At 52.0% G+C, this 11,447-nt stretch overlaps 1 protein-coding gene across 1 annotated transcript; it reads right to left on the bottom strand.

Annotated features, from left to right (window-relative positions):
* Positions 1-596: 596 nt before the first annotated feature.
* On the bottom strand, positions 597-5,146 carry LOC129699940 (jun dimerization protein 2-like). The gene is made up of 4 exons (XM_055640039.1): positions 3,477-5,146; positions 2,308-2,532; positions 1,242-1,348; positions 597-792 (listed from the first exon to the last, which is right to left on the bottom strand). Exons 1-4 carry the CDS (start codon positions 3,718-3,720, stop codon positions 616-618), a joined length of 753 nt encoding a protein of 250 aa, XP_055496014.1. The 5' UTR covers positions 3,721-5,146; the 3' UTR covers positions 597-615.
* Positions 5,147-11,447: the final 6,301 nt, after the last annotated feature.

The following is an 11,447-nucleotide window of genomic DNA, read 5'->3' as shown; positions in this document are numbered from 1 at the left end:
GGTCACTCTGGGCCGTGGTCACTGCGGGCCCCGGTCACTCTGGGCCGCGGTCACTGTGGGTCCCGGTCACTCTGGGCCCCGGTCACTCTGGGCCGTGGTCACTCTGGGCCCCGGTCACTCTGGGCCCCGGTCACTCTGGGCCCCGGTCACTCTGGGCCCCGGTCACTCTGGGCCCCGGTCACTCTGGGCCCCGGTCACTCTGGGCCCGGGTCACTCTGGGCCCCGGTCACTCTGGGCCCCGGTCACTCTGGGCCCCGGTCACTCTGGGTCCCGGTCACTCTGGGTCCCGGTCACTGCGGGCCGTGGTCACTCTGGGCCCCGGTCACTGCGGGCCCCGGTCACTCTGGGCCCCGGTCACTCTGGGGGCCCCGGTCACTCTGGGCCCCGGTCACTCTGGGCCCCGGTCACTCTGGGGGTCACTCTGGGCCCCGGTCACTCTGGGCCCCGGTCACTCTGGGCCGTGGTCACTCTGGGCCCCGGTCACTGCAGGCCGTGGTCACTCTGGGTCCCGGTCACTCTGGGCCCCGGTCACGTGGTCCTCTGGGCCGTGGTGGGCCCCGGTCACTCTGGGCCGGTCACTGGTCACTCTGGGTCACCGGTCACTCTGGGCCCCGGTCACTCTGGGCCCCGGTCACTGTCGGTCTCCGGCCCCGTGCTGCGGACACTGTCGGTGCGGACGATGCAGGTGGGCCGATGCCGGTTGAGAAGGGCGGTCAGCTCCCGCCGTTCCCGCTTCAGCGTCGCGATCTGAAGCTTCAGCTCCCCGTTCATCAGCTCCAGGCGCTCAGACTCCTGTGGGGGGGGGGAGGAGGAGGGGGGGTGAATGTGTGGGGGAGTAATACCACCCCCCCCCCCCCCCCTATATTCACCAACCCTTGGATCTATGGCTCAGCCGCGCCGGGTTAGTGGCGCCATGGTGATGGGGAGAGCTGTGGGGGGGGGGGGGAAGGGGGGAAACGAGGGGTACAGTGGGGGGGTGTCTCGGGTGGCAGAGAATGGGGTGGCAAGCCCACAGGGAGGGGGGGGCATGTACTGGGATTGGGCAAGCTCGGGGGGGGGGGGCATGTGAGCAGGTGAGGGGGGAGGTGAAGGGGAGTGGGGGGGGGGGGTTGAGGGAGGGAGAGAACGGTGAGGCAGGGGTAGGGGGGAGAACAGCCGGGATAAGGGGGGGGGGGGTAGCCGGGGGGGTGGTGGGGGGGGGTAGCCGGGGATGGGGGGGGGAGGTTTACTCTGCTCCTCACCTTCTGCAGGAACTCTGTCCGCTCGCGTTTCTTGTTCCGACACCGTGCCGCCGCCACCTTGTTCTTCTCCCTCCTCCGTCTCCGCCGCTCGACATCCTCCCGCTCAGCTGGGGGGGGGGGGGGAGAGAGCGAGGGGGGTTTACACCCAGCTGGGATGTGGGGGAGGGGGGGCACTGGGCAGTCTGTGGGGGGGGCAGTCTGTGGGGGGCTCAGTGCTCAGGGCATTGCTGTCCCTTATCCGGAGAGTGGTTGAGGGGCCCAGGGACAGTCCACTGCATCCCCCCTCAGTCACTCTCCCCCACCCCCACCCCTACCCACCCGCACTCTCTCCCCCACCGCCACTCTCTCTCACCCACTGACTCTACCCTACCCCACTCTCCCACGCTGGGATCAGGAGCTCCGGGACTCGGCTGCTGAAACCATCAGTGAGCTCAGCAAAACAATGGCAACTTGCACCAATCATACACACACACAGTCCAGCACAGGGACAGGCCCTTCGGCCCACAATATCTGTGCTGACCATGATGCCAAGTTAAACAAGTCTCCTCTGCCTGCATGTGATCCATATCCTTCCATTCCCTGCATAACCATGTGCCTGTCCAAAGTCTCTTAAACACCGCCATGGTATCTGCCTCCACCACCACCCCTGGCAGTGTGTTCCAGGCACCCACCGCCCTCTGTGTAAAAATAAATGGCCCTGTACATCTTTCAACTTTCCCCTCTCACCTTAAAGCTATGCCCCGACTAGACTCCCGGGGTCAGGGTGGTGAATCTTTGGAACTCTGTGCCACAGAGGGCGGTGGAGGCCAAGTCAGTGGATATTTTTAAGGCAGAGACAGACAAATTCTTAATTAGAATGGGTGTTAAGGGTCATGGGGAGAAGGCAGGAAAATGGGATTAGAAGAGAAGGCCATGGTTGAATGGTGGAGTAGACTAGATGGGCCGAATGGCTTAATTCTACTCCTATAACTTGTGACGCTGGGTGAAGCTCCCTCTACACTGGCCTGTCACATACTCCTGGGGTCAGACACATGGTGAAGCTCCGTCCACATGGTGTGTCTGCCACTCACCTGCCCCTTCAGTGTGTGTGTGTGTCGGCTGTAGCGGAGAGCCAGGCAGTGGAGCGGTGCGATGATTCCAGTCACGTGCCGCAGGCTGCTCAGTGTGTCCATGGGGAGGCCGCTCAGCGAGCCCAGGAGAGGCAGGGCCCTGGGAAGCGTGGGCTCACGCATCTGTGTCGCCTTCACCTCCAGCACACAGCGGGCCCTGGGCTCAGGCAGGCTCCGGGGCCCTGGGGGAATGAAAGAGAGAGATAGAACGAGAGAGAGAGATAGAAAGAGAGAGAGAGAGAGAAAGAGGTAGAGGTAGAGAAAGAGGTAGAGAGGTAGAAAGAGAGAGCGAAGGTAGAGAGAGATAGAGATAGTCAGTGCAGTGGGTCCCAACATCACAACGGGCAACCACCCAGGCCCAACACACACACACCCATCCCCACACACACACACATACCCACACACCCCACACACACATGCCCCCACCCACACCCCCACGCACCCACACACACACTCACACCACACACACACCCCCCCCCCACACACACACACACACACACACACACCCACCCACACCCACACACACACCCCCACACACACACCCACACAAACACACACATACATCCACACACACACAAATAACACACATAAATCCACACACCACACACATTCACACACACACATACATTCCCCCCACACACTCACATACACATTCAGACACACACACCACCCCCCCCCCCCCCCCATTAATTCTATTTTGATCATGTTTCCGTTTTCTCTTTCACCAGCACCCCCCACCAGTCTCTCCCTCCCCTTCCCACGGTGATTCAGATGGGGGGGGGGGGGTCAGTACTGAGAATGCCACAAGGAGCGGGGGTGGGAGGGGGCAGGAACGGAGAGGGGGGGGGGGGGCAGCAGCAACGCGGGGACTGTAAGCCTCCTGCCCCCGTTTGCCGGACCGGGAGCGTGGAGGAGGAGGATCGGGAGCGAGGGGGGGGGGGGGGGGTGGCCCGGGGAGGCTGGGGGCTGGAGCTTTGGGGCTGGGGGTTCTGGCTCCGGACGCGGGGGTGGGGGGGCGGCGGCTTGGCTTTGGGCTCCGGACTCCGCCACCATTTTCTGCAACAGTTGGAGCAGCGAGAAAGTTTGGGGCGAAGTTTGTGGAAGTTGTCGGCGCCGGTGCCGGTACCTGCTGAGCCGCCCAACACTCGCCGAGCCCGGCTCCCGCTCGCCCGCCGCTCCCCTAAAGCCTCCATCCCGCAGCCCAGCGCCGAGGGAGGGCGGAATGCGAGACCCGCCCGCACGTCAGTCCGCCCCGGACAACAAAACAACGTCCGCGCACAGAGGGAGAGGAGGAGGGAGAAACACAGCAACATGGAACATAGCTGCAGGAGGAGGCTATTCAGCCCAGCATCGACATTCAATATGATCATTGTTGATCATCCACAATCAGTACCCCGTTCCTGCTTCCCCCCTTCCTTTAGCCCCAAGAGCTAAATCTATCTTACTCTTGAAAACATCCAGTGAATTGGCCTCCACTGCCTTCTGTGGCAGAGAATTCCACATACTCACAACTCTGGGTGTAAACGTTTTTCCTCATCACAATCCTAAATGGCTTACCCCTTATTCTTAAACTGTGACCCCTGCTTATGGACTCCCCTGACATCAGGAACATTTTTACTGCATCTAACCTGTCCAATCCCTTAACAATTTTATATGTTTCCATAAGATTTCCTCTCATCCTTCTAAATTCCAGCGAATACAAGCCCAGTCGACCCATTATTTCATCATGTGTCAGTCCCGCCATTCCGGGAACCTGGTGAACCTACGCTGCACTCCCTCAATAGCAAGAATGTCTTTCCACAAATTAGGAGACCAAAATTGCACACAATACTCCAGGTACGGTCTCACCAGGGCCCTGTACAACTGCAATAGGACCTCCTTGCTCCTATACTCAACTCCTCTCGTTATGAAGGCCAACATGCCATTAGCTTTCTTCACTGCTTGCTCTACCTGCATGCTCGCTCTCAGTGACTGATGTACAAGCACACCCAGGTCTTGTTGCACCTCCCATTTTCCTAATCTGACACCATTCAGATAATAATCTGCCTTCCCGTTTTTGCCATCAAAGTGGATAACCTCACATTTATCCACATTATACTGCATCTGCCATGCTTCTGCCCACTCACCCAACCTGTCCAGGTCACACTGCAGCCTCCTCGCAGCTCACACTGCCACCCAGCTTTGTGTCATCCGCATACTTGGAGACTTAGATAGACATAGAGACATAGACATAGAAAATAGGTGCAGGAAGCGGCCATTCGGCCCTTCGAGCCAGCACCGCCATTCATTGCTATCATGGCTGATCATCCACAATCAATAACCCTGTGTTCCTTCCTTCCTTCCTTCCTTCCTTCCTTACTTACTGCCTGTTCTGCCTCCTGACATGTAGGGCAACAACGAAGGTCCTCCATCCCTGTCTATTCTGGGCTAGCTTCTGGACACTTCCCCAGGTCACGCCCAGTAGTGTTGATTCCTTAAGTTGCTGTTTCCGTAACATATATGTTTTACGAGACAGGGTTGGTAGCCTTGTGCTCAACCTCCACCCTGGAGAACCAGTGGATCGCTCTTCCTCTCACCTCTACCGTTCAACCTGTCCAGCACGGGAGACCCTAACAGGAGACGAATCTCCCGCTGGCATAGCTCTAGGGGTCACTGAGACACACAAGCTCCCCGACCATGACAAGGTTGCAATCCAATGGGGAGATACTTGGAGATGCTGCATTTAATTCCCTCATCTAAATCGTTAATATTGTAAACAACTGGGGTCCCAGCACAGAGCCTTGCGGCACCCCACTAGTCACTGCCTGCCATTCTGAAATTAATTTCTACTCTTTGCTTCCTGTCTGCCAACCAGTTCTCTATCCATGTCAATACTCTACCCCCAACACCATGTGCTCTAAATCTGCACACTAATCTCCTGTGTGGGACCTTGTCAAAGGCTTTTTGAAAGTCCAGATACACCACATCCACTGGCTCTCCCTTATCCATTGTACTAGTTACATCCTCAAAAATTCCAGAAGATTAGTCGAGCATGATTTCCCCTTCATAAATCCATGCTGACTTTGACCCATCCCGTCACTGCTTTCCAAGTGCTATAACATCTTTCATAATCGACTCAAGCATTTTCCCCACTACCGATGTAAGATAGCTGGTCTATAATTCTTCAAAAGTGGAGTTACATTGGCTACCCTCCAGTCCACAGGAACTAACGCAGAGTTGAGAGAACATTGGAAAATGATCACCAATGCATTCATGATTTCTAGGGCAGCCTCCTTGAGTACTCTGGGATGCAGACCATCAGTCCCTGGGGATTTTTCTGCTCTCAGTCCCAACAGTTTACCTAACACCATTTCCTGATTAATGTGGAATCCCTTCAGTTCCTCCCTCCCACTAGATCCTTGATCCCCTAGCATTTCTGGGAGATTATTTGTGTCTTCCTTAGTAAAGACAAAACCAAAGTATTTATTTAACTGGTCTGCCATTTCCTTGTTCTCCATTATAAATTCATCTGTTTCTGACTGTTAAAGTCCTGTCCCACTTGGCGATTTTTTCGGCGACTGCCGGCATCATTGACTGACGTATCAGGTCACCGAAAAATACGCGGCGTGATGGCGTATGACGTGCGGTGTTTTTTCAAGTGTCACAACATTTTTTTGTCGCCGCTGGATTTTGAAATGTTCAAAATCTTTTGGCGCCACTGATATAACGCCAGCAAAATCACCAAATGGGACAGGCCCTTAAGGGACCTACATTTGTCTTCACTAATCTTTTCCTCTTCACATATCTAAAGAAACTATTCCAATCAGTTTTTTATATTCCCCGCAAGCTTTCTTTCGTGCTCTATTTTCCCCTCTTAATTAACCTCTTTGTCCTCCGCTGTTGGGGGAGGGGGAGGGGGAGGGAGGAGGGGAGGGGAGGGGAGGGAGGGACGAGAGAAGGGGGAAGGGGAGAATATGGAGGGAGAGGACAAGGGCCGTACTTTCGGGGTGGTCCTGCATTAGAACCCATCCCTCTGCCAATCCAGTAGTAACCCACCCAATTTGCACCAGTGAACCTGCCTGCCAGGATCTTGCTTCCCTCCAGTTCTGAGGAAAGACATTCTTGCCATAGAGGGAGTACAGAGAAGGTTCACCAGACTGATTCCTGGGATGGCAGGACTTTCATATGAAGAACGACTGGATAGACTCGGCTTGTACTCGCTAGAATTTAGAAGATTGAGGGGGGATCTTATAGAAACTTACAAAATTCTAAAGGGGTTGGACAGGCTAGATGCAGGAAGATTGTTCCCGATGTTGGGGAAATCCAGAACAAGGGGTCAGAGTTTAAGGATAAGGGGGAAGTCTTTTAGGAACGAGATGAGAAAAACATTTTCTACACAGAGAGTGGTGCATCTGTGGAATTCTCTGCCACAGAAGGTAGTTGAGGACAGTTCATTGACTATGTTTAAGAGGGAGTTAGATGTGGCCCTTGTGGCTAAAGTGCAGGTTCGAAGGGCCGAATGGCCTACTCCTGCACCTATTTTTATGTTTCTATGTTTCAGTTGCAACTCATTCCTCTTGTACAGGTCGCTTCTGCCCCAGAAGGGATACCAATGGTTCAAAATCTGAATCCCTGTCCCCTGCTCCAACTCCTCAGCCACACATTCACCTGTCCTGTCTTCCTGTTCTTACCCTCACTAGAACATGGCTCTGGGAGTAATCCAGAGATCACTATCCTGCAGGACCTGCTTTGTCAGCTTTTGCCAAACTCCCTGTATTACTCCACGGACCTCATCCCCTTGTCATCCTTCGTCATTGGTGACCCTGTACACAATGTCGGCCGGCTGCTCCCCCTCCCCCTTGAAAATATCGTGCACCCGCTCCTAGACATGAGTCAGTGCCGGGAAAACAGTTGAAAACGGAGGAATTTGGTTTGTAAATTGGTAAATCAGGCAATTTATCAGTCAAATTAGGGAGCGGCAGTGAGTGAGCGGCCTTGTGAGGGAAGTGCCCTGTGAGTAAAGTGTGAGTCTTTGGCTCGAGAGTCTTCGTCGAGGAGGCTGAGGAGAGGAGACCACACAATACGCTTGAGAGGTAGAGACGAAAGAAGGAGATGTCAGGCAAGCTGATTCAGTGCGATGCTTGCAGTATGTGGGAGGTCAAGGACACCGCTGGTGCCTCTGGCTGCTACAAATGCGAGAAGTGCATCCAGGTAGAGCTCCTGAAGGACGTGTTGGGGAACTGGAGAAGCAAGTGGATGACCTCCGGTTCGTTTCCGAGAAACGGAGTCGTTCCTCGACAAGTCCTACAGTAAGATTGTTACACCCAAGGTACTGGAAGAGAGAAGGTGGGAGACAGTGAGAAAGGGAGGGAAGCATGGAATGCCAACGTCCCTGGGTGTTGTACCTCTTGTGAACAGGTTCACCCACTTAGAAGCTGTCGGGACAGAAGACGTGTTTACACTGAGCGGCGGACTGGCTTACAATGCGAATAGGGCTGTTGAGCCAAAACCAAAAAGGCCTAAGGCAGGCAACGCCATTGTAGTGGGAGACTCCATTGTGAGAGGTACGGACAGGGGTTTCTGCGGCAACAGACGGGATGCGAGGATGGTGTGCTGCCTTCCTGGTGCCAGGATCCAGGATGTCACGGACAGAGTGCAGAAAATCCTCAAGGGCGAAGGTGAACATCCGGAAGTGGTAGTGCATGTCGGCACAAACGATGTCGGAAAGAAGGGGACGAATATTCTGCAGCGTGACTTTAGAGAGCTCGGAAAAATGCTGAAAAGCAGAACCTCCAGGGTTGTTATCTCCGGTTTGCTTCCAGTTCCTCGTGCTGGCGAGAGCAGGAACAGGGAGATACGGGACCTGAACGTGTGGCTGAGGAACTGGTGCAGGGGTAGGGATTTAGATTCTTAGATCACTGGGATCTGTTTTGGGGTAAGGGGGAACTGTACAAAAGGGACGGATTGCATCTTAACAGGTGTGGGATCAGCATTCTGGCAAGCAGGTTTGCCACTGCTACACGGGTGGTTTTAAACTGAATAAGGGGGGTGGGGTGTCGAATGGGATAGTGGAGGATGGAGTTAAAGGGAAAGGGTTTCTTAAATGTGTGAGCATAGAGACAGAGGGGTGTAAAATGAGGGTAGAAGCAAGGTGAAAAGTAAAAGTGGCAGGCTGGCAAATCCAGGGCAAAAATCAAAAAGGGCCACTTTTCAGCATAATAGTATAAGGGGTAAGAGTGTTGTAAGACAAGCCTGAAGGCTTTGTATCTCAATGCAAGGAGCATTTGTAATAAGGTGGATGAGTTGAATGTGCAGATTGCTATTAAAGACTATGATATAGTTGGGATCACGGAGACATGGCTCCAGGGTGACCAAGGCTGGGAGCTGAACATCCAGGGATATTCAATATTCAGGAGGGATAGACAGAAAGGGAAAGGAGGTGGGGTAGCGTTGCTGGTTAGAGAGCAGATTAACGCAATAGAAAGGAAGGACATTAGCTTTGAGGAGGTGGAATCGAAATGGGTAGAGCTGCGAAACACTAAGGGGCAGAAAACGCTAGTGGGAGTTGTGTACAGGCCACCTAACAGTAGTAGTGGAGTTGGGGATGGCATCAAACAGGAAATTAGAAATGCGTGCAACAAAGGTAAAACAGTTATAATGGGTGACTTGAATCTACATATAGATTGGGTGAATCAAATTGGCAAGGGTGCTGAGGAAGAGGATTTCTTGGAATGTATGTGGGATAGTTTTCTAAACCAACATGTAGAGGAACCAACGAGAGAGCAGGCTATTCTAGACTGGGTATTGAGTAATGAGGAAGGGTTAGTTAGCAGTCTTGTTGTGCGTGGCCCCTTGGGCAAGAGTGACCATAATATGGTTGAGTTCTTCATTAGGATGGAGAGTGACATCGTTAACTCAGAAACAAGGGTCCTGAACTTAAAGAAAGGTAACTTTGAGGGTATGAGACGTGAATTGGCCAAGATAGACTGGCGATTGATTCTTAATGGGTTTACGGTGAATATGCAATGGAAGGCATTTAAAGACTGCATGGATGAACTACAACAATTGTTCATCCCAGTTTGGCAAAAAAATAAATCAGGGAAGGTAGTGCATCCGTGGATAACAAGAGAATCAGGGATAGTATCAAAACAAAAGATGAAGCGTACAAATTAGCCAGAAAAAGCAGCCTACCAGAGGACTGGGAGAAATTCAGAGACCAGCAGAGGAGGACGAAGGGCTTAATTAGGAAAGGGAAAATAGATTATGAAAGAAAACTGGCAGGGAACATAAAAACTGACTGCAAAAGCTTTTATAGATATGTGAAGAGAAAAAGATTAGTTAAAACAAATGTAGGTCCCTTGCAGTCAGAAACGGGTGAATTGATCATGGGGAACAAGGACATGGCAGACTAATTCAATAACTACTTTGGTTCTGTCTTCACTAAGGAAGACATAAATAATCTGCCGGAAATAGCAGGGGACCGGGGGTCAAATAAGATGGAGGAACTGAGTGAAATCCAGGTTAGCCGGGAAGTGGTGTTAGGTAAATTGAATGGATTAAAGGCCGATAAATCCCCAGGGCCAGATAGGCTGCATCCCAGAGTACTTAAGGAAGTAGCCCCAGAAATAGTGGATGCATTAGTAATAATTTTTCAAAACTCTTTAGATTCTGGAGTAGTTCCTGAGGATTGGAGGGTAGCTAATGTAACACCACTTTTTAAAAAGGGAGGGAGAGAGAAAACGGGGAATTACAGATCAGTTAGTCTAACATCAGTAGTGGGGAAACTGCTAGAATCAGTTATTAAAGATGGGATAGCAGCACATTTGGAAAGTGGTGAAATCATTGGACAAAGTCAGCATGGATTTATGAAGGATAAATCATGTCTGACGAATCTTATAGAATTTTTCGAGGATGTAACTAGTAGAGTAGATAAGGGAGAAGCAGTGGATGTGTTATATCTGGACTTTCAGAAGGCTTTCGACAAGGTCCCACATAAGAGATTAGTGTACAAACTTAAAGCACACGGTATTGGGGGTTCAGTATTGATGTGGATAGAGAACTGGCTGGCAGACAGGAAGCAAAGAGTAGGAGTAAACGGGTCCTTTTCACAATGGCAGGTAGTGACTAGTGGGGTACCGCAAGGCTCAGTTCTGGGACCCCAGCTATTTACGATATATATTAATGATTTGGACGAGGGAATTGAATGCAACATCTCCAAGTTTGCGGGTGACACAAAGCTGGGGGGCAGTGTTAGCTGTGAGGAGGATGCTAGGAGGCTGCAAGGTGACTTGGATAGGCTGGGTGAGTGGGCAAATGCATGGCAGATGCAGTATAATGTGGATAAATGTGAGGTTATCCACTTTGGTGGCAAAGACAGGAAAATAGATTATTATCTGAATGGTGGCCGATTAGGAAAGGGGGAGATGCAACGAGACCTGGGTGTCATGGTACACCAGTCATTAAAAGTAAATATGCAGGTGCAGCAGGCAGCGAAGAAGGCGAATGGTATGTGTTAGCATTCATAGCAAAAGGATTTGAGTATAGGAGCAGGGAGGTTCTACATCAGTTGTACAGGGTCTTGGTGAGACCACACCTGGAGTATTGCGTACAGTTTTGGTCTCCTAATCTGAGGAAAGACATTCTTACCATAGAGGAAGTACAGAGAAGGTTCACCAGACTAATTCCTGCGATGTCAGGACTTTCATATGAAGAAAGACTGGATAGACTCGGTTTGTACTCGCTAGAATTTAGAAGATTGAGGGGGGATCTTATAGAAACTTACAAAATTCTTAAGGGGTTGGACAGGCTAGATGCAGGAAGATTGTTCCCGATGTTGGGGAAGTTCCGAACAAGGGGTCACAGTTTAAGGATAAGGGGGAAATCTTTTAGGACCGAGATGAGGAAAGCTTTTTTCACACAGAGAGTGGTGAATCTCTGGAATTCTCTGCCGCAGAAGGTAGTTGAGGCCAGTTCATTGGCTATATTTAAGAGGGAGTTAGATGAGGCCCTCGTGGCTAAAGGGATCAGGGGGTATGGAGAGAAGGCAGGTACAGGATACCGAGTTGGATGATCAGCCATGATCATATTGAATGGCGGTGCAGGCACGAAGGGCCGAATG

This window comes from Leucoraja erinacea, chromosome 9, assembly GCF_028641065.1.
Source record: "Leucoraja erinacea ecotype New England chromosome 9, Leri_hhj_1, whole genome shotgun sequence".
Lineage (NCBI taxonomy): Eukaryota > Metazoa > Chordata > Chondrichthyes > Rajiformes > Rajidae > Leucoraja > Leucoraja erinaceus.
Note: the sequence above shows the minus strand (reverse complement) of the source record. Positions and strands in the feature narration are given on the sequence as shown.

What these genes read in the sequence shown, in the direction of transcription:
- LOC129699940 (XM_055640039.1), bottom strand. Translation starts at nt 3,720, where the DNA reads ATGATCATATTGAATGTCGATGCTGGGCTGAATAGCCTCCTCCTGCAG. An exon ending in AGTGTTGGGCGGCTCAGCAG is followed by an intron (nt 2,533 to 3,476) that starts GTACCGGCACCG and finishes TCATTCCCCCAG; the next exon opens with GGCCCCGGAGCCTGCCTGAG. An exon ending in CACACTGAAGGGGCAGGTGA is followed by an intron (nt 1,349 to 2,307) that starts GTGGCAGACACA and finishes CCCCCCCCCCAG; the next exon opens with CTGAGCGGGAGGATGTCGAG.